General features: G+C 44.0%; 1 protein-coding gene across 1 annotated transcript in view; it reads right to left on the bottom strand.

Moving 5' to 3' along the window:
- AOAH (acyloxyacyl hydrolase) overlaps positions 1–9421 on the bottom strand; it is a 165568-nt gene extending 156147 nt beyond the window's left edge. The window contains exons 1-2 of the mRNA XM_006029757.2: positions 9369–9421; positions 8892–9046 (exon numbers count right to left, since the gene is read on the bottom strand). Of these exons, the coding sequence (XP_006029819.2) occupies positions 8892–9045 (154 nt within the window). The 5' untranslated portion in view covers position 9046; positions 9369–9421. The remainder of the gene's footprint in view (positions 1–8891; positions 9047–9368) is intronic.
- Between the last annotated feature and the right edge of the window lie 14482 nt (positions 9422–23903).

The raw sequence follows: 23903 nt of genomic DNA, 5'->3' as shown, positions 1-23903 counted from the left end.
CTCGCTCTTCCACTTCTGGAAACAATGAAACATATAGCAGCGTATGCTTCCACTGTTGTTTCCATTGGACATGCCCATTTTCATTGAACTCATTACCTTATTAATATATTGATCTTACTTGCTGACTGAAGAGGTCACAAATCAAAACAGGGAAATCTATTTTGTGTGGTTTCACTGCTGCTTAGGCAGCTGGCCTGAAGCAAGGGGATTGTATCTTTTCACTGTACGATTAAAGGAGACATGCACAATTGCAGTGGGGGTAAGGCAGAGAAATTCTGAACACTGCAAATGAATGTTGGGACATCTGAAATGTCAAAGGGTGGAGGTCTCATTTCCTATTCAGGTGCAGTGACTTCTTCAGAGGCCAGGCACGTTCTGGCAATCCCTTCAGCACTGGGCAGTCCCAGCTGCAAAGTGCTGGGCATGGGTGCCAATTCTGCTCCAAGGCTGCATTCTTGTTTGTATATCTATCCTGTCAGAGGCAAAACTCCATGCAAAGAAGAACCAGTTGCTCACTCCACTTCCCCCTTTCCACCTTCAAACTGTTGATTACTCAGCCCTGTGGAGTGCACATGGAACAACATCCATGTGATCTCCAGTGGGTATGAGTGAGCAGGAGATTCAATGCTTCCCATTTCTGCTTTTTGCTAGGATTGGTTTTGCTTCTTCCAGCTCAGAGCATTCAATCCTATTTAATCAATGCACAGACCTCCATGAAATCCAGTTCAAGTATGATGGAAAATATAAACAGACATGGATATACAACAACCCCTTCTCTTGCTTTCTGTCCGTAGAAGAGTGACCTTTTGCAAATGTATAACAATCCCCATGTGATAAACATTGTAAATTTTTCCTAATATTATATATCTCTATCTAGATATCTATCTATATCTATCAAAATATAGATATATGTCTATATCTAGATATAGATATATGTCTATCTATCTATCTAGCTATATATATATAAAAGAGATCTTTATCAGACATGATGAACACTTCTCCCATTTCATATGATTACCTAATAGCAGGGTTGCATAGGCAAACTAGGCACATGCCTAGGGCCCTGAGCTATGTGGGGCTGGTCCTTCCCTCTGTCACCATAGCACAAATGATCCCAACCACCTCCCTTCCTTTCCCTTCCCCTCTCCTCCACCAGCCTTCTCACCATGGCCACAGCCCTGAGCCCCACTTCTTGCAAACACCAGCAATGGGGTGGGGAGCGGGGTCTTGATCAGCCAGGGGGCCAAGAGTTTGTTTGCCTAGGGCCCACTAAAGGGTTACTTTGGCCCTGCCTAGTATCATACTGCTATTTCTCACCTTTCCATACATCTCTTCAGATACTATGTGCAGATGAAGAGACTGATGTGATGAAGAGACCATACAGATGACTATATATGGAGCTATCCCAAAATATATATTCCTGTAATTAACTTCTGGTAACAAGGAATCCCAGCCCTGTTACTATTCAAAGACTGAAGAACAAGGGAAGAAGACAGGGTTCCTTTAAGAATCAGATTTTTGTAGCCCAGAGGGGAAAGATCTCAGACTACACAAATTCTGCCCTCAGGACAGGGCGAACACCCTGGCCCTGGGGCCTGCAAAGAGAGAAGCCCCATCCTGCATAGGCAGCAGAGAGCAAAGCCACAATCTCAGCAAGGTATTTCAGGATAGGGAGAAAGAAGTCACAAGAAGCAGTGGAGAAACAGGGCAGAGGCTGTTTAATTAGAAAAAGCTGAGCAAGGGTGTTACCCCACTAACTAGGTAGCAGGCTGGAAGGAGATAGACCTGTGACAGGATTAATAGCAAGATCAGATGACTGGCAGGGGTGGAACTAGCTTGTATATAGGCTTGCCTACAGAGCCAGGGGCTATGTAGTCTTAAGGGTGATGCAGGCCAGAGTTGAAGAGGGATTGAGGAATTCAGGAGGTGTGCGCAAAACTGGCTATATTCAATTCAGATTTGGATTCAGCCCAAATCAGGGACAGTGATTCGATTTGTTGATTCAGAACACTGTCCCCGATTTGATTCGGCTGACTCTGAATCTGAAGATTCAACGCTGATTTGGAGAATCAGAGATTCAGACACAGACACAGCTTTAAATGTTTTTCCTACGTACCTCAAGGTACCAGGTGCAACTCGTGAATGCTGCGATGCTGGGGCAGATGCAGCATTCCACAGGAGTGTGGGGGCTCCTCCCCTGTGCTCAGCGGTGAATTTCCGGTCCATTTCCGGGTCCACCAGGGAGCACGTGGTGGGGGGGTACATCCCGCCTGCTTAGCGTTCTGCCATGGGGGGCCCCCGAGTGCTCCCCCGGACCCAGGAGATACCAGTCACCGAGCTGGGAGGGCACAGGGGGCCCCCCAGCATACTCTCCAGTGGACCCAGAAGTGAACCGGAAGTGCTTCTGGTCCACTTCTGGGTCTACTGCTAAGCACACTGGGGATCCCCCTGAGCTTCTGTGGGACACTCCATGCACCCCAGCATTGAAGTGTTCACGAGCCACCTGGTACCTTGAGATATGTAGAAAAAACATTTGAAGCTGTGTCTATATCTGAATTGCTGAATCTTTTCGAATCTCTCTGAATCAATTCGGAGGGTTCCAATTTGATGTGGAGAGATTAAAGGGTCCTCTGATTTGATTTAGATTTGGAGATTCAGACACTGAATCGGGCTGAATCTCTGCTGAATCAAAGGGTCAGGGACCTGGTGTGCTGAGGGGCTGAAGCCCCAGGAAAGCCTTCTGAGAACCAAGGGTCTGAAGGCATGAGAGGTTGAAGCCAGGGAAGAGGTCTGCTAGGGGTCTGGTGGACAGAGTGGACTGAAGTTTGTCACAACCCAGTGATTTTTGTGCCTCGGCACTATGGAATTTCCTGGCCACATGAGAGCTCCTTTGCACGGCAGAGTGTTCTGCTGCAATTGAGAGCCTGCGTGCAGGAGAGTTCCCGCCAATTTGCAGTTTCCTTTGCAGGATGCATTTCTTCTTTGCAGCACAGAAATGCACGGTGCAAAGAGTTCCCGCTATTCGGATGCAAATTTGTGCCCCGCTATTGGCCAGTGCTAAATTATTCACACGTGGCGACTAGTAATTGGCTCACTAGCCGTTTAAAATTCTGCGCGACTTCCACCCAAGTCGAAGAGCTTTGAGCACGCTGCAGAGTGCCTCTGAAGTTATCTGACTTGCGGCTGCCGATCGATAGACTGATCACCTATCGATCTTTCTTCCCGTCACCGAGCGCAACCCCGACGTACCCCTTTCCCTGCTGGCTTCGAATTGCGGATGGATTAACTGGCTTGGGCCCCGCCAGCTGGAGCAACTCGTGTGGTTGTTCCGGCGACCAGACCACCTGCGTCGTGATTGCAAGTGGCGTGAGTAAAGTTTTTTGCAACCAATAAGTTGTGTCTGCCTCTCCATTCACCAGCCCGCCCTGACGTACGAGCGTAACTCGAGTCGGCCCTGGCCGTCCGAGACAAAGTTGAGAGAGCAAAGGGTGGGATGATGTTCAGACAGGACCAGGGGCCCAGGGAACGTTGCAGCTAGGAACAGCCCTGCAAGGGTCGAACCCCAGTGAGCTACAGTACAGGTAGAGGGAGAAAATTTGGTAAAGAAAGCCCTGTAAGGCATGGGTGTCACTATGAGGGAGGCTGGAGGACATGATTAGGACCAGTAGGACCAAGTCTGGTAACTGAGATATGGAACTTCTGAATAGCATCCATCAAAGGTGTGGCAGGTGGGATAAGTGGAGGACCGACAGGCAGGGTCAAGTCAACTCAACAGCAAAGAGTGCTACCGCCACACAGAAGTTGGAGCCATTATACTCCACATGTGTATGTCCTTATTTTGAATTAATAGTGTCCTATTCTGACTTAATTGAATCCATTTCCAAGCCAATTTCTAATAAATTAAGAGCATTCACACAGGTTGCTAATCAAGAATAATCAATCCACTTTAAAACCATACTTTCCTTTAATCTGTATTAAGTTCCCCATGTAGGTAAGCCCTTAATGTCTCAGCCATTTAATTAACATTACCTGAATATATTGGTAAATCAGCTAAGAATTAAGGCTAACAACATGTGGATTCAACTAATACAACACTGGTCTAAACCACTGTCCTTAATCTGACTGCACTGCACAGTAATGCAATACTTGTCTAGCTATTAGGGAACTCCATTATAAGAGGAAGCTTTGGGATATGGAGGAATATCAGAAAGCAGCAATAATATATATGTCTTGGCTGTCTCATTTGCTGTAGCCCAAGGGTAAGGAAAGAGAACTCAGTAGAGGAAGGCCTGTGACACATGGGTATGGCTATGAGGGAGGCTGCAGGCCATGATTATGGGCAGTAGGGCCACAATTAATACAGTGTATAGGCAGAGGATCTGAAACTGAAGAATGTCTGCAGAGAATTTGTTACCTGTTGACTTGCTTAAACATAGTGGGTCAAATTCATTTCTGAAGCCAAAAAGGAGGGAGAATGAGTGCAGTTGTATGGAGCTGTGAGAATACCAGCTAAAGTTCTGCTCGGCATTGTTGGGAGTCTTGGGAATCTGCCATTGACCTCCTAAGTGACTCTGAAGAAGCCAATCCAACCTCCAAAGACCTCAGCTTCCCCACCATAAATGGTAACAAAACTACCTCTCTATTCTGTGTTTAAGTGCAATGAGTTCCTTAGATTAAAGCATCAGCTGAAGCATTTAAAATTATTAATAAATAGGAATTGTCCACCTTTTCTGCTCTGTGACAAATACACAAATGCAAATACAGGCTATTCCATGGCAGGTGATAGTTATTTTCCACGAGCTCCTGCATATCTAGATCACTCGCTGTGTAATGGATTTATATAGGCTTTGCTATTCTAATGCCTCACCTACCAAACTATCCAGAGGCTTTGTAGTCTTAAAGATAAAATACAGAGGGATTTGATTTTGGGAGCATTTGAAGGAAAATAATTCAGATTTTAGTTTCCAATTCCATTTTTATGTGTAATTATATTTCAGAAAGATACTGATCTATGTAAAGATTATTTTAGGTACCTACATTTGAAAACACTGGCTTATAATGTAACATAAAATATTAGGAGAAAATATACTTTATGTAAAGTATTCGCATACTTTTAAAATTTACCTTGGATTTGAGCTGTGCTGCATGCTGCAATATGCTGCTAAGCAAATTATTAATATGAAGATTGTCAGTATAACGCAGTGTAGGTGTGGCTCAGTATGTTATACAAGAAACTGAAGATACACATTGGTTGCATTTCTTGCTCACCATGCTGAGTACTGCATGATATCAGAAACAAAATTGTTCTGTTCCAGAAGATGCTATCCTTATTCATTTTCTCCTTTTGATACTGTATATAGCCTCTTATAGGAATGTGCTCCTTCAGTTCCCACACCAAAAGGTTTACAATCATAAAATGTTACAACTGACAAAACAGAGTTGCAAATTTATGACTTCTAAAAGCATAGAAACTCATTCCTTTTGAGTATATGCTGTACCTTCTATTACTATATATTGTGATAACTTATTTACATGGGTGAAACGCAGTCAAGGGACTCAAGCAACTTTTCATGATCATATTATTCAAAAGAGCCAAAAGGTAATTTTTCCCAAGGAGAACGATGCCTTTAGATGAAGGGAAACTTCAGGAATTTCAACCTATAATCAGTAATATCTTCATACATGCCCAAGTGCATGTATAATGGTACACATACCATAGTATGTACATAGATCACATACACTGATGTATCATATTTTACAGAACACATTTTGGACTATAAATTACATTTTATGGCCACAGACTTCTAATGAAATTTAGGGAATGAACATATAAACATATATATACATCCTGGCTTAATCTGCCTTTACACCTGTGTATATATGGAACAGATAAATGATGTGCAGCCCTACACCAGTGTAAGTCACTCCACTGCATAATAAGACTGAAAAATGGCAGTCACTACATCAGTTCTGGCTATGGCAACATATGGGTCACGTGTCTGTGACATTAGGTTCTTTGGTCACTTTTGAAAATGAGATTTACCTTTTTGAAAATGTTTTGAAAGTTAAACATCCCTGAAAACAGGCTTAGAATGAAAATATCTCTTCAGTTTTTCTATACTGTCACTTCCAAAGTGGTCTACACCTAGGATTAATATACACATTATTGTATCACGTATCCAAAGAAAACATTTGAAACTTACACTGAGTATTGACTAAATCCTGCTCACACTTCCTCCTTCCAGAATGATTTAAATGAGTAGAGTTGCCATGCCTTTACATTGGTTTACCCAATACCAGATTTTACCCCAGACTTTCAGTCTCTAATAAATGGTGTTATTACAAGGGTTCTACATATAGCTTTGTGCAGCACTCACTGGACAATCAATTGTGTGTCAAACCGCTTGCCTAGACAAGATAACACGCAGCTATTTTGTTACAAAAAAATTACGAAAAGCCTCAAATCATGTTTGGCACGTGCCAAAAAGTTGCATTAAGGTATTAAGACTGCAAACAGTATTCACCTTAGATCTAGAGCTCGCTACTTGACAATATATTATTCACTCCTGTATCCATGCCATAAAAAGGACAACTAGACAGAGACAGACCATTTAAGTAATTGTGTATCACAAATCAACAGGGTTAGTAATTTACACTTTATAATATTGGAAAGTTTGGAATCAAGTGCTTGGATTTCCACCTGTAAGTTATTGGCATTGAAAATACCTCTGGCTTCAGTAGGGTACCCTCTGCTACCTTAGAAATTATGTCCTCAAAGGTGGGTGGAAGAGGTTATTAGTAGCAGTTGTTGAAAAGAGAAAAACAGCATTATATTGGGTCTGAAGAAGGTGAAATTTGTCTGTGCTGCTGACCCATGAAATGTCAGTCAGCTGGTGATGATGATTAAAAGAGATTCTGTAACTTTCAAAGTCTCTCCAGTAGGCACCTGGCCATCTATTTTTGATGATTTGAACAAGCATTTTTATTTTGCAGAGTTAAGAGAGGTGTCGGTAACCTGTTTTGGTCAAGCATCAAGCTCTGTGGTGTTATCCGAATGATTTCTGTGTCACTATTGCCTTGCAAAAAGTGCCCCTTTGCTTCATCAAAAATGAGTACTCAGTGCACTGACAGAATTTGGCATGTCTCTTCAAAGCGTGAAGGGATATCATAGAAAAAGGTTCAGTGATTCTGGGGATTGGATGAGCTTTAGATATTTTTCCTTTCAATTCGAAGACCCAGTGCAGCCACCTGGGAATCAGATACAGTCCTATGGTTGTAAGCGTGAGATAAGTAGAGAAATAGAATGAAGGCATTATGTAAAAAATGGGAAAAGGACTGATTTAAAAATCAGTTCTTGTAAGCAAACTAACTCCCTTACCTGTCCTGCTAACAAGTCAGAGTAATAAAAACGAAAGAATTTTTAAAAGACGATTTTTCTCAGCTTATGCTGCTTGTTTGCTATTTGGATTGCTGTCAGCTTGGACAATAAAAGTCAATTAAATCTATTTTGATTTTTATTACAGTTTCACTTTCAGGTCTTCAGTACTGCAGGGCCTGTGTTGCAGATATGCTTGGATAATGTTTAATTATTTTTTAAAAAGACAATGTTTTTTTTTTCTTCTTGTTGGTTTGTTTTGTTTTCAAAAGCTGGTTTTTACAAAGCCTAAAGATATTTTCTCTTGTTTTCCTCAATTGTAACAAAAAAAGAAAAAAAAGTTTAGATTGAAAGTAAATAGCTTCCCCTTACATAGCGTGAAACAGCAATTTTCACATGGTAAATACGTGGCTTTTATGTCCTGAATGATCTAAAAATAGGACAAATAAAACATGCTTGATCATAAGGTAAAATTATGTATGTTTTGTCAGTATAAAATGATTTAAAAATATACACAGCACTGTATTTTTCTTGATTGATCAGTTCTCCTACCTACTGCATTTCACACACAGAGATCAAAAGTGCCCACAGCTGATTCTGACTTGAGCATTTATCAAACTCACTACACCTTGGGACTATATCGGCTGAGGCTATACGTCCAGACATGTTTGCTAATGGAGACATGCTTCTCCAGACTCAAAAGGATGATATTTGCTCCACCCCTCATAAAGACAGCATAATATAATATAGGTTGAATACCCCAGGGGAGAGAATGCACCATCTCAGCCTCTGTAGCTACTTATTCAACCTGCAAGCTGGAAAAGCAGCTGCAATCCCTGTGTGCCATGTGTATGGAGAGGGTAGTGAAGGCCACTGGAGAAGCAGGGGTGCAAGGCTTCTCCCCTTGCATTTTGTTATGCTTCCTCTTTGGTAGGTACTCTTTCATGCAGTATACACAACTTCCCCAGGAAACAAGGACTTGTGTAATATCAAGAAACTTTGCACATACCCTTCCTACCAAGATAGAGCTCAACATATCAGAAAGCCCCGGGTCCCAAATGCAGTTCTATTTCTTAAGACAGTTTTGCCAGGAAAAGCCCCTTTCAAAAGAAACATTTGTCTTCCGAGGGGATACTAGAGGAATTCCTCATCTTTATGATAAAATAAAACACAGCAATATTCATTCAAGCAATTATAATTATGAATAGCTATTGACATCCTGCTTTCAGTTGCCCAACTAATACATGAGAACGTCAATATGTACCTCAAGCATTACTCCCTGCAGAGGAAAAATGTGAAGTTTGGAAACAGCAGCTCCAAACCTACGTCATAAACACTCCAGACCCTTTATTAGACTCAGAGAGTTTTAAGGCAGTTATTTCATGGAAGAGTGCTGCAGCAGCCGTAGATGCTGTGATAGATTAGGCATGATTTATTCTGTCTCCAGATTTCCTTTGTTTGCCAGCGTCGCAGCTACTGAACTAGTAAAGGGAGTGAGCAAAACTTGAATACATACCAATGCAGGCGAGGCCTTGGTGGCTCCCACTGGTGAGGAGGGGCTCTGTTTGGTGGGCACTGCCAGGCAGAGCAGAGGACATGGTGTCCTTCAAATGAACTATGAGGACGAGGGTGAAGAATATGGGAAGAAACAGTTGCCCAAGCCCCCTCATCCTCGGGAAAGAGAGAAAGAGCCATGAGGCAGAAAGAGAGGAGTCAGGGGCACACATTCATTCCCCTGCTAACCAGGCAGGGACTCACACACCTGTTTCTTATTCACTGTCAGGGGAGAGAGAAACTCTCAGTTATGCCCCCACACAGGTACTCAGGGAGCTCCTTGTTCTCCACCACTGAATCCCAACCCTCATAGGAAGGGACAGTGCCCTATTACATACATGCATGGGGGGGAGATACACAAGCAAACAGTCACCCCCACCTCATAACTGTCTCCCCTTATTCCTACACACTTGTGGTTACCCTTTTCTCTCTCCCCCACCTTTTTTCCTCCTGCTTGTCTTGGAAAAGGAGGAGGCTTGTATAAGCTGGGCTCTGTCGTGACTCGTAGCAGCAGCAGCAGATGACTAACTGATCCTGAAACCACAGCAAATGCTAGAGCCAGTTAGAGTTAACAGAGCAAGATACTTCTCTACACAGCTACTGTTGCAAAAAAAAGAAAAAGAAAGAAACCTTGTACTTCTGCTCCCGACCTCCCCTACGGAAAACAGTAGAAAAACCCAAACCATTCCACTGATCTCTCAGGTTGCACCTTCCACGTTGTTAGAAATAGGGAATATTAATAATAATAGATAATACCCTCTGAGTTGGTGTCTCGCTCACTGTAAATGGCACGGTTCTCTGTATTCTTTTTCCTCTTTACTAACAAGTGTAGTTTGCTTGTTGTGGGGGTGGGAATTAGATTGAAGGGTGCCCAGCCCCGTATTTCACTAGGGCTTTCAATTCTCCTGAAATCTAATCATGAGGAAAGAAAAGAAAGCAAAGCCAAGTTGCCATGGAATGAGAACAATTGGATTAAAAGTAGCTGATGGTTTCAAACCAGACATGGACACCTCTATTCTCATCAATGTTTGCAGAGTTTGTTTACATGGACAAGTTTAAAAACCCCCCCATAATTTCCTGCTTTGACTGTCAGAACTACTGAGGGGTTTGTTGCTTTTTTTAAAGGAGGTTTGCAAGAGGAATTCAAATAAATGCTGCCTTTGTCTGAAGTAAAAAAAAAAAAAAAAAGTAAAACGGCACATTAAAATGATAGAACATTACACATGATACGTCCTCAAATATCTTAATCAAAGAAAGATGGTCTTTGGGGTAAGACACTTATCATGGACTAAGGAGAACTGGGTTCACCGACTTCCTGAATGCCACTGGATAACTTATTCTCTGTATGCCTCAGTTCCTCATATGATAAACGGGAATGAATGCACTCTCTTTGTCCTGTTTTCTATCTTGGCTTATAAATTCTTACACCCTTTCTCTTGCTATATTTTTGTGCAATTCGGAAGGTATCCAATCTAGTTTGGGGTCTCCAATACAAATAACTTCAATAAATGCTGATGTCCTTTTATATGGGAACCATCAACAAACGCTGGTGTCCTTTTATATGGGAACCTTAGATAACAGACAGCTCAAGAACTGAAAGTTTCCATTGATTTTAAGGAATAAAACACAGTATCCTGTTGTATCAGGTGCTGATCTGATAGCTGTGGGAAAGTTGATTGAAAAATGTAATCTGAAAGCATTTCACAGCAGATTGTAATTTGCATTCTTTAAACCAATCTTCAGGACTATAAATATATGCTCCTTGTCCTTAAAGAACATTAAAAAGAAACTGAATGTAATAATTGTAAAATTGTAATTTGAATTCTTCAGACTAGTCCCTGCTTTTCTTGGAGCTGGCAGTCAGGAATAACTAGGAGTTTTGGCATCCTGGGTGGGGGAGGAAGGAAGAAGCGGGTGCTGCATGCTGTTGCTTCACACAGGGACTGCTGTAGCTGCTATGGCAGTGCACGCTCCCTGAACATAGTGCCGGCTCCCAAGCAGATGCCATTGCGGTGCACCCTCTAAATTGGTATCCTGGGCTGATGCTGTGCTCGCTCACCCCTAGTTCTGCTACTGCTGGCAGTCTTGCCTTTCCTTTGAATAACAGCCAAACACATGTTTTTTCACATGCCAGACCTATTGAAATCTGCTGGGTTCCTCCCCACCACATCGTTAAAAGCTCACTATAAAAAGACAGTGACAGCAACTCTGCTAATCACCCGTGAAACTTTTTCCACTTACATTCGAGTTGGTTTCTAATGAGGCTTTGACATCTGGGACAGGGCACTTGGTGTGCTTCTCACTTTAAGAGAAGAGGCTGCTGGGAAAGCAGCAGGGGCCAATTAGGGAATCACTTGACTAGGAGGGGACTGGGCTTGAGCTATGTAAGCCCAGGGGTCTGTAGCTCAAGAGGGATGGTTGCCAGCAGGGTTGGGGAGCCTGAACATCTCACTGGGAGTAGGGGCAGGGTCTAGGCAGACTGAAGGTCAAGGTCAGGGATCACAGCTGGAGACCAAGAAGCCCAGAGCCCAGGAGGGGTGTCTGACATAAGGAAAGAGTAGTACCCAATGGGAGTGGGTATTGGGGAGAATGGAGCAGAGCCCACGTTTAGGCTTGCTCTCAGACCCTTAGGCAGCCTTCTTTTAATAAAACACTTGCATCAAAGGTGTGGCGGGGGGGGAAGGAGGGGAGGGCATCCTAGAGTTGGAGCCAAGCAGGGATTGTATGGCCCCCAGGGGCCATCACGGCCACCCCTGGAGCACAAACGTGCTACAATGTCCTTTAAAATAGTGGATATAGATTCACGGGAGGCTCCCCAGTACCTATATTTTTAGAACTGCGCCTATTTTATATCTAGAACAGTGGTTCTCAACCTTTGTAGTATAAAGGCACCCTCCATAACTTCTGAGAACTGAGCAGCACCCCATTTCTAAAACTAATTTATTTTTATAGTGCTTAGCTCCTTGCAGAAGGGCTGGAGAGTGGGAGCAGGGAAGAGCCTGAGCCTGCATGCATCCCCTCACACCTGCTTGTCTCCTAATATATTGTGGTACCCTTCAAGCTCTCTGGTTGCTAGTCACTGATCTATAGCAAAATACAAAAATAGAGAACAAGATTCAGAAAGTTCATACATAGAACTTTGTTGGCCAGATCATCAGCTGTGGCTGGTGAGCTTAAACCATAAACAGATGTTAGCTCTCTCCTTTGCTCAGTTTAGTTACCTAGCAGGATAACCCAGAAATCCATGTACCAAAGATCTGAGTGATTGTTTTCTCTACAGTTCATGTGTTGTGAAAACTATCGAGCTAATATAAGAACCCAGACCTTTAAAATATATAATCTGATCAGGCAAATAAGACATTAATGTGCTCAGTGTTGAAGTTAAGATGAACATTTGACTCCTCAACATGAAACCTTTCTACCTCTTGCAAGTGGCTGCTTACAAACATGGAAGAAAAAAGAAAACAGAGCTTTACTTTCAGATCCGTGCATCCCCAAGCACAGTGCATGCTCAGCTTTAGATAAAAGCACCAAAAAGCCCTGCAGAAGTGTGCAATCTATACAGACACTGGGGAGTTGGGTCAAACTAATGCTCTTCCTCTTCCAGTAAAGTGCTGTTTTGCTTTTTGTTTTTTTTCATGTCTGTCAGCATCCAGGCTAGTATTAACCCAGATGCTCATTTTCCCCTCCTACCAAGTGTATTTTGAACCTAACAATGGTAATAGTCCATACTTAAGGTTGGACGTTATGGCCTTACTCGTCTTTATGATCTCTGTATTCATTTTAGAACAACAGACAAAGAGCAAATTACATTGCATAGTTCTAAATAAGAGTCTGAATTCGGTTTAACAGAAGAAAAATGCCTTAAAATTCCTTCCAAACTAAGGGACTCACTGAGGCTGTAAACTCTTTGGAGCAGGGTCTGTCTTTTAGTGATGTTTGTATATAATCCAGGACAACGGGGCAGCCATTTGTGACTGTGACAGCCTTACTACAAGTTAGTGCCACTTTACTACAAATAAATAATAAAACAAATAGTATGAGCTACAATAGGCAACATCCTGCCTTCCACAGAATGCTAAGGAGAAAGCTTGCTGTCTGAGTGACACCTCCTGGAGTTATGATACCTTTGCTAACTAGACCATACCTCCTGTTCCTCCCAGCAGCCAAATTTTGGCTGACACGTGTGTGAGTGTATTTGTTGATGGAAGGAAAGCCTCTCTGCACTCTTGTGCTCCTCTGTAAGCTGAAGATGATTGTGCTATAGCCACCTTTAGAGGTTTTTGAGACTTGTTTTCCAGGTCTGAAACCCAGTGACTCTGATCTGGATCCTACACAGGCTTTCTGAAAGCCTGATGCACCTCTTTTCTGTTGTTCCTGATCACATTACTCTGCTTTATTCATTTTACCAAGACTATTCATGGGAGTAAAGTGATAGGATCAATAGCTAAAATGTGTCATTCCTATTTGAATGTTAATATAGAATCAGTGACAACAGAGACACAGGGCATGTCTACATGGCCTCTGACCATGGTAGGAAGCACAGCCTGTCCAGTGTAAAATTAAGATGATAGTATTTATCGCACAGAAGAGCTGTGAGGATAACTACATCTGAAAAACTATGAAATGCTGAGATCCTGTGGTTGAGGTTTCAGACACTGTAAGGCTGGAATCCACTAATTTAGTGTGCATGCTCCAGCCCCATACTGGAGCACAATACTCTGCAGGAACATACACAAGTGCTGAAGTGGAGGTGGGAAGTGTTTGGAAACTTGCACCCCAAGTGACACCAGCAAGGCAACAGATAAGAGCTCCTCTGCTGTCAACCTTACCCTGGACCCCTTCCAGTAGGGTTGCCAACTCTGTTTAATCTATTCTGGGAGGGTTAGGGACAGATATTACACGTAAACCGGTTTAAGTGATCAGATACTGGTTTAAACCTGTAACAGAGCAGCTGTTCAGTGCACATAAACCAGTTTGAGAATGGCTGAAAGTGGTTTGAGATAAACCTGGTTGAATGTAGTATCAGACTTAACTGATTTGGCTCAAACCAGTTTAGGCAATCTCTGTCCCAGACTCCTTGCTGGTTTAAGATAAACCAGACACCCCCAGCATCCTAGCATGCTCTCTGGGCTGGGCAGGGCTCTTTGCTCCACAGCAGGGCTGGCTCCTCCCCTCTGCTTCCTGGCCAGAGGTCTGGCAGAGGCTGTGGGCTGCTCCCCCCACTCCACTCCCTGATAAGCATGAATTCCCCCCTCCCCACTCTGCCTTGCTGAGGAGATATCTGTGTATTAGCTACCAGACCACATGCTGGCTACGGTCTGTGCTGAATCAACAGGTAGAATCAACAGGTAGCTGGTAATGTCCCTCTGTTGTTTTCTTAACTGGGAGATAAACACTGTTATTAATTCCCAGCTGGCTAATCACAGCATCTTGCCAGAGCCTGGCTACACCCCCCCTGGCTACACTTCCATGCTGTGGAAGGAAGGGAGGGATGCTCTAGTGACCCCCAGCTTCTAGTCTGAGCCACTGCATTTCTGCCATGAGCCTGCATTTCTGCCATGTCTGTTCGGTTAAAAAACTGATTTAGTGTAGCCAGGTTAGACTATCCTGCAAAGATTGAATCAATTCAGGCTCAGGCTTTTTGAATGTCTGTCCCTAGCCAATGAAATTAATGAGTCATTACCTCAGGACATTGCTATTACATTTTTAAAACCCACTGGCCTACTGTATAAATTGGATTTGACATTTAATATTTATTTTAATGAATGAATCATTTATTTCCCGGGTGACGGTCAGCAGTTTCCTGGAGATTTATATCTAATTCCTGGAGACTCCAGGGAAATCCTGGAAGTTTGGCGATCCTACCTTCCAGATGCTGGTGGAAGGTAGTGGTCTGGTCCAACCTGACTCCTAAATAAGTAACAAGGTAACTATGTTCAAGTGTCTGGTTTCCAATCTTGACTTGTTTTCTTTCCTCGTTTGGTTGTTATTTAGATGGAAGCTGTTGCCACTGTTTTAGCGAGGCTGAGCTGGAGATGCTATTTATGGAAGTAGCCGGCAAGTGTGTTCATGTCTGATGTCAAAGTGGATTCAAATGGTTCCCATTGTTTGCTTGATTTGGTAAGAACCAAATCGTTGGCATAACCATACTTCTTAGACTGGGTGTCAGGCAGGTCAACCATGTACATATTGAAAAGCAATGGAGAAAGTACCGAGGCTTGCAAGGATGCCATTCTTAAGGCTTCTGGGGTGGCTTTCCTGTCCATTACTGTTCTGAAGCATGAGCATAATAAAACTGACAATTGTTTTGTCAGGTATCATTTGGAGGAGCTTGTAGTAGAGGCCATGGAGCCAGACAGTATCATATGCAGCAGTTAAGCCCACCAGGACAGCACTGACCTTCTCCCCAGCCTCAGTGCCTTGAGTCAGGAGAGTTACCTACTCTACTGTTGACCTTCTGCGTTTAAAACCAACTTGCTCCTTAGACAGCTGCAGATAAATTAGAGGGTGGACTCAGGCATAAATCATCCATTCCAGTAGCTTGTATGGAATGCACAGGAGGGAGATTGGCCTATAGCTCTTTGCATCATCATTGAGCTTGTTAGGCTTTAGTACTGCAACAACTGTGGTCTTTCTCCAAATGTGAGAGATAGTACTACATTTGATACAGCTGGACCAGTCAGTAGATGGCAAGCATCATTGGCAATTCTTCACAGTCCAGGATAACTGTCTTCCACAATCGCTTTATTTGTGGTTCCAAACGATGGAGCCACAGATCATCCAAGATGGACAGACTTTGTTGCAAGTCAGGCACATGTTTCTGTGTGGGATGGGTGGGCTCTGGATTCTTGATTCGGTCCATGACATGCTATTTCTGCCACTCCTGCTTTTCCTATTATCAGCATAAGGGCTCAAAGTATTGAGATCCTTGCAGCAGACTCTTCCTCCATTTGGGGTGGTCCTAGGCAATAGTCTCCCACAAATTAATGTTGCATTTTTTCAAATTGGCTTTAATGATATACTTGAAGCACTTTCTCTGCCCTCCTCTTAAGCATTTGCCTTGACTGAGCTGGGAGAAAAAAAATTGCTTTGGGAATCTGGAGTCAGACATCTGAATGATGTCGCCTGGCCAGCAAAGTTGATGTTGGATGATCATTGCCTTGATGCTCATGTTGTTTGCTTGGAAGAGAACACTAATGTTGGTGTATCTATCTTTCCCACTAGATTCAAAGGATCTTCCACAGGCAGCATTGATGGTACTTCTACAATGACTTGAAGTGTCTCTTGTACATTATCCACGTTTCAGCTCCATACAATAAAGTAGAGATCATGACTGCTTGATAAAGTATGAACTTGGTCTCAGATCTGATGTCTCGATCTTGAAATCCTCAGGTGTCTGAAGGGTGGACTTGCACTTTTAAGGTGATGTTGGATTTCTTTGTTGATGTCAGTCTTCTGTGAGAGATGGCTTCCAAGGTACAGGAAATACTTAACGTTCTCCAGAGTCTCACTGTGAATCTGATTTACCAGAGCTGGGGACAGCTTAAGAGCTTGCTGATGAAGGACCTTAGCCTTCTGAATGTTAAGCGTCAATCCCATTTTCTTGTATGACTTGGTAAAGATGACATCAATTGCCCAAAGGTCTGCTTCCAAGTGAGCACACACTACAGCATCACCAGCATAGTGGAGCTCAATGATTGAGGTTGGGGTGGCCTTGGTTTTGGCTTGGAGTCGGTTGAGATGAAACAGCTTGGCACTCAAGAAGACATAAATAGGACATGGGTTTTGCAGGACCAAGAAAACTTGGTGTTGTACATTTGTTATTGTATTTCAGTAACGCTTCTGCTTATGTTACTTTATGTGGCTCTGTATATCAGTTCCCAAAACCTACTGTAAGCAGGGGTAGGTGGCTGATGGCAAAAGCACTGAGCACCAACTACGCTTGTCTCTACTCAGCCAAAACCTGCTGCTAGTGGCTGTGACACGATTAAATCTTTAACTGCAGAGCTTGCAAGGAGAGAGAGAGTGACACTGAGGAATGGCCTGTGCCTCTCCTGAAGGTCTCTCAGAGAACCAGCTCCTAGCAGCCATTTCAACATCCAGCCTGGAAGTCAACTTTCTTGTCTAAAACTCACCTCCCAATTCTGTGTGGCTAATTTTTTGGGACAGGGTGCATGCAATATGCTGTTAAACATGGTATTTGATTTGTAAAGTAGGAAACTAGTCCCTCCTTCCTCTCATATATATGCACAATTTTATAATTATTTTATCATTATTATTTTGGGAGGTCAGTTTTATTTGACATATCATTTCTTCTTTTTAAAGAATCGGCATGCGTCTCCTGTTCCAGAAAAAGGAAAGAAAGAAAGAAACCCCTAGAGAACCAATCACCTGGGTGCATTTCCATCTTTGTATTTTCATAGCATCGCTCTTAATGCCCTTTGACTCCCAATTTCTCACTGGTTCATTGCCCTGGTTATTTTTCATTACTGCTCTCACATTTTCTGGGACTGTCATAATCATCTCTGTGGTTGGTGCATTATCATGGCATAGATGAACATTTCTAAAGCCCCATGTGGATTTTCTACAGAGCTATATCCAACTGAGTCATTCCCCCTGCCCCAGTTTTCTTATCAGTTTCTGCTTGTGGTTCAGGTTATGCATCTATTTCAGACTCTCTTTCAATTTCCCTGTCATTCAAAGCTCCAGGGAAAGCATTCAAACCAATATTTTTCTACACTCATATCTGAGAATTTGTTCCCAGCTATTACCAACCCGTAGATGAGATGATCATCCTTTATTCTGTAACCTTTAATGAAATTAACTGTCTCAGCCTGAAAGAGCTGTTGATATGTATTGCATTTGGAAATGTAAATTGCTGACATTAATCAGTTCAGTTTCAGGTATGACAAAACATGTGATCTTTTGAGATCTTCTAGAATAAAGGACTAGTATAAAATGTTACCATGCTAACAAAATATGCATTGCCTTTTTAGCCAGTCATCTTAAAGTTACTTACACCAGCATAGTCATACTGTAATAAAATCATGTTAACAACCATAAGTACACAGTACCATATGTTTGCAGGGAGTTTTACAGAGACTCTGCTCCTGCATTTAGATCCATTTGGGCACAAGCTTTTGCCTACCCTGTGGTTACTAAAATGTGATTCTGCTTTGCACACATGAAAAGCATCCAGAAGAATAAAGGAGTTTGAGCCATTGATGAGAAGATATAAAAAGGGAACCTTTAGAACAGGGGTTGTCAACCAGGGGTATGTGTACCCCCCAAGGGTACTTAGAAAGGCCATAGTGGGTACGCACAGGTAGGCTGGTGGGCAGGGATGGAGCACACCCAGGGGCACAGCAGTGGCGTTTCCCCTGGTGCATTCCCAGGCTTTGCCTCTTACCTGGAGGAGGGGGATGGGAAGGGAGAGGGACGCGCCGGGTGCCACTGGCCCCATGCAGCACACCATGGTGCCTCCCTGCCCCCCACCCCAGCTCAATTTCCTGATTGGCCGCTACCCCCTTACAGCAGAGCTGTGAGGGTCTGAATGGGGGGAGTGGGGGAGTTGGGGGGAGAGTGTGTTTTGTGCCTGCCCCTGGTGGTGCATGACTGGCCAGGTGTAAGGCCCGTCAGCAACCTGCGGAGCTGTGAATGGCCCAGGGAAAGCGGTGTGATGCATGACTAAGTGGGGCAGCAGTGGTGGTGGCTGCATGCGAGCTCCTCCCCATTCGGGCCTCCATCCCAATGCTGCCACTACATGCACCCCTGGGAGGGTATGGGGGGCAATAACCCCTGGATCAGCATGTGGGGCAGGGAGGGCTGTGGGCTGCGGGCTGCTGCAGACTGGGGCTGGGGCAGTGCTGGGCTGTTCCCAGTGGGGGTGTTGGGCTGGGCTGGGCTGGGCTGTGCTGGGAGGGGGTTGGGGGGCTACAGCTAATTTTGGGGTGGCTGCAGCCCCTCCTATAGCCCTGCTCCCAGTGTCACCACCACCACCAGCCCCAAGTGTAGCCCAGCCCAACCCGGCACAGCCCTAGCCCCAGCCTGCAGCCACAGTCCACCCCATCCCCCGGTGCAGATCTGGGGGGCACATGCCCCTCATACCTCCTGGAGGTACACATAGTGGTGGGAGCCACTGCCCCCCTGTGCAGCTAAGTCCTGCGCCCCGCTGTAGTTCTGCAGAACCTTCCCCAGTCACAGCCTCTCTCCCTCCCTCACCTCATCACTCCCTCCCTCACTTTCTTTGTGACTGGGCTTGGGGGCGGGGGGAGATTGAGACCCCCACAGTGCAGGAGGGAGTGAGGCAGGTGTGAATCATTCACCCCCCGTCCCTCCCACCCCACTCCCTCCTGCACTGTGGGGGGTCTTGAACCCCAGCCCCACTCCCTCCCTCACCACCATGGGGGGGTGGGCAGATTGAGACCCCTGTGGTGAGGGTGGGAGTGGGGCAGAAGCAGGGACTGGGGTGAGTGGGGCACTGGCCAAGCCAGGTGGTGGGACAAGCAGAGGCCCAGGGTGTCCCTTGAGCCTCGGTTTATCCCACCACCTGGCCCGGGCAGAGCCCCACTCAATCCAGCCCCTGCTTCTGCCTGTGCCCTGCTCCCTCCCTCATCATGGGGGCCTCAATCTGCACCCCCATAGCCCTTTCCCCTCCCTCCACCCCTTTTCCTACAGACTAACCTGTAGGGGAGGCATGTGTACAATTAGCCACCTCAAATCATTCTTTCTTTTTCTGCCTATGCAGCACCTGCCTCAGCGCCACTCCCTCCCTCACTGTGGTGGGCCTCAAATTGCCCCTCCCCCACTTAAAAACAAGACAAAAATATAAAGGGGTACATGAGATGAAACTTTGGGACAGAAAGGGTACACTTGTTAAAAAAGGTTGAAAACCCCTGCTTTAGAACATGAATGTGATATAAATAAAGCTGGGAATACTGGGGCAGATTTTTCACTGGCTTGCAATTTGTGTTGTGACTTACACCTCTGCAAAGTGGGTACCAAGTATTACCAACTCAGAATGGCAGCTATTTGCTCCTATTTTACACTGTTGTAAACAAAACTCATAGGTTACAAGGCACCAGAACAGTGATTCTTAATCAGGGTGCCAAATAGGAATCCATACTGTCAAAAATGTTTTGTCCTATTGTGGTTTCTCCTAGTTCTCTGCAAGGGAGGGTTGCTTTGTTATTTTTCTGTAGTCAAAAAACTAGTGAAGGAGCTGGCATTTTCTGAGGGGTACCTTGTGTCTAAAAAGGTTGAGAACCATTGCACTAGACCAACAAGTCCATTGAACTGATTTCTTAAGAGCTACCAATATAATATATCAATTCTATTAGATCAGGAACAATTTAATAGATTTCATAGTCATTAGGGCTAGATGGGACCTCGCAAGATCATTGGGTCCAGCCCCCTGCCCAAGGGGCAGGAAGTCAGCTGGGGTCAGATGACCCTAACAAGATAAGGATTCAAATGCAATTTGAAGGTGTCCAGAGTAGGTGTTTCCACCACTTCTGGGAGGAGTCTGTTCCAGACTCTGGAGACTTGGACCGTAAAGTTTTTCCTTGTGTCCAGTCTAAAATGGTCTTCCAGCAGTTTGTGACCATTGGACCTAGTTTTCCTTAGAGGAGCCCTGGTGAACAGATGTTCTCCCAGGTCCTGATGTATGCCCCTGATGTACTTATAGGCTGCCACCAAATCCCCTCTGAGCCTATGCTTTTCCAAGCTGAAGAATCCCATGTCTCTTAGCTTCTCCTCATAAGGCTGCCTCTCTGATTATGTGTGTGGCTCTCCTCCACACTTGTTTAAGCTTCTCCATCTCCTTTTTAAAATGTGGAGCCCAGAATTGGATGCAGTACTCCAGCTGCAGCCTCACCAAGGCTGAGTAAAGCAGGAGAACGACATCTTGGGTCTTGTTTAAGATGCACTGGTAGATGCAATCCAGGGTTTTAATTGCTTTGTCAGCTGCAGCATTGCATTGGTGGCTCATATCATCTTGTGGTCAGTCATGACCCCCAAGTCTTTTTTGGATGTAGTGCTAGTGAGTGAAGCAATGCCAAGCCTCTAGATATGGTGTGGGTTCTTTCTCTTGAGGTGGAGCACCTTGCATTTCTCTATATTGAAGGTCATCAGGTTTTCGTCTGCCCACTTTGTGAGCCTGTCTAAGTTGGCTTGAATCCTCAGCCTATCCTCCAGTATAACCTCACTTCCCCACAGTTTGGTGTTATCTGCAAACTTAGCCAGTCTGCTTCTGACACGTGAATCCAGATAGTTAATAAATATATTAAAGAGTACTGGTCTGAGTACTGAACACTGCAGGCTGCCACTGGTCACCATGCACCATCATGACTTGTTTCCATCAACCAGCACTCTCTGGGTCTGACCATGGAGCCAGTTCCCCAGCCATCAGACTGTGAAGTTCCCCAGTTTTGCCATGAGGACAACATGGGAGACCAAGTCAAAGTTTTTTAAAATCCAAGTATATGATGTCAACCTCACCCTCCCTATCCAGGGTTATTGAATTGAGTATGGAATTATTTCAATACTCTGTTTATTGCTGATTGTCATAATAGAAAATGTTGGCTTAGACAGATAACATAATCTTAAAATAATCTTTAGTTAAGATTGCAATAGCACAAGGACTGATTACATTTTTCCATCTAATCTTTACTTCATTAATGAAAATAAAATTAGCAGTGCTTTCTAGTCTTTGTCTGATACAGGATATGTATAGATGAATGATAATTATCCCCATGGTACGGTTTACAGAACAGAGATATCGGAAGGAGCATTTTTCATGTAAACTTAAGATGATACCACTGTTTAAATGTATTGTTTGAAATTTGTAACTGGAACTCTTGTGCTTATAAAAAGAAAACATAAGGAATGTATGTAAAATACTTTCTTAATGGTATGAGATAATCAACTTACAGGGTTTTTTTTTTTAAGGAGATGTTTTCCTGGTTCTCACAGGTAATTTAGATCTGCAGAGCTAGGGACAGAAATTACACATAAACTGGTATAAGTGACTGGAAACCAGCTCAGATCTCTAACACAACAGAATTGCAGTGCACGTAAACCAATCTCAAAATGTCAGAAACCAGTTTAATATAAACCTGGATGGATGTAGTATCAGACTTAAATGACTTAGGTTAAATCTGTTTATTGACTGTCCATCCCAGATCCCCTCTGGATTCAAGTTAACTCATAGTCCCCCAGCTTCCCAGGATGCATTGCACCTCCCCCATAACCCCCCACCCCCCTTGCAGGGTGGGAGAGTCAGCCTTGGCCAAATTGGCTGCCTCAGTTGAGCAGGGAGGGATGCTCTAGTGCCCCCTGGCTTCTGGCCTGAGCCACTGCAGGCATATGACTGCATTTCTGACTATCTGTACTTAGCCCAGGTGCACTAGACAACTTCCACCAGCAGAACTGTTCTGCATGGTGAGTCACATCCATATTTAAATATACAGAGGCAGAACAAGTTGATATTAAGCCATTCATTAGACAAGTCATTAGTCATTCAGCCATTTGCAGAGCTTCCATACAGGCATGTGGATGTGGACAACGTACACGTGTGAGACATGGACAATATACAGGAGACACCTCAAGTCGTTGGAGAGGTACCATCAGTGCCGCCTGTGGAAGATTCTTTTAATCCAGTGGGAAGATAGATACACCAATGTTAATATCCTCTCACAAGCAAAACACCATGAACATTGAGGTAATGATCATCCAACATCAACTTTGCTGGGATAGCCATATTATCTAAATCTTTGGCTCCAGATTCCCAAAGCAAATTTTTTTCTCCCAGCTCAGTCAAGGCAAATGCTCAAGAGGAGGGCAGAGAAAGTGCTTCAAGGATGTCCTCAGGCCCAACTTGAAAAAATGCAACATCAACATCAAAATGTGGGAGAACAAATGGAGGCAGTATCTGCTGCAAGGATCTCAGTACTTTGAAAACTTATGACAACAACAGGAGATGTAAAAGTGGGAGTGGCAGAAACAGTGTGTCGTGGACCAAATCAAGAATCCAGAGCCATCCATTGTGCATGGAAACACATGTCCGAGTTGCAATAATGTCTGTTGATCCTGGATCAGCTTCATCAGCCATCCTTAGACCCACAGATAAGACAATCATGGAAGACAAGCATCCTCAACTGTGAGGGGTTGTGCTAGAAGAAGACCAAAAGAATGTTTCCATCCTTTCAAAAGTGAAGATTTCTAATCCAGTGTCCTAAAGATACTGTCTTTCACTTCATTTGCCCCCACAGTGAGAAATGTTCTTCCTGCTCCCAGGGGCTACTCATGTTACAGTTTCTCCTTTAAAATATAAAATTGTCATTGTATGAAAGGCATTGTCTTCCAGTTTGTGAGTGAACACACTCCTGTCAAACGCTAATTCTTAGTGATTACTGTTCTTTAGCCATGCTTAGTGCCAAAGAAACTCATTGGGTATGTCTACATGTTGCGCTACGTCACCCTATGATGTGCTATGGTGATGTCGTGATCTTGTGATTCTACATGTGATCAGCAGCTACTTCTCCATAGTGGTGTGCTCCCTCGTTTTAGCGCATTGCTGTGGTGAAGTAGCAGTGAAATCTAACCAGGTGCCACACACAAGGCACAGTATGGGCGGTTACTGCGCCATGCTTAATACTTCCTTATGGAAGTATTAAAGCATGGTACCATAGCAACATTGTCGTATGGCGAAGTGTAGATGCACCCATTGTTTATCATTTGAGAGCCACTATCATATTGTGTAGCCCTGGCCCTTTAATAGCATATAAGAAATACATTTTTTAGCAAATACCACAATACATGTAGATAAAATAACAATAAGACTAATGCGGCTTGGCATTACTTATACATAAAGACTACACATGCCATATCAATTTAATAAACTCAGGAAACCATGCATGACAACCCCCCCCCCCCCCCCCCCCCCCCCCCCCCCGCCACACCCCAACACATT

The sequence above is a fragment of the Alligator sinensis genome, unplaced genomic scaffold (genome assembly GCF_000455745.1).
Source record: "Alligator sinensis unplaced genomic scaffold, ASM45574v1 scaffold254_2, whole genome shotgun sequence".
NCBI classification, from domain to species: domain Eukaryota; kingdom Metazoa; phylum Chordata; order Crocodylia; family Alligatoridae; genus Alligator; species Alligator sinensis.
Note: the sequence above shows the minus strand (reverse complement) of the source record. Positions and strands in the feature narration are given on the sequence as shown.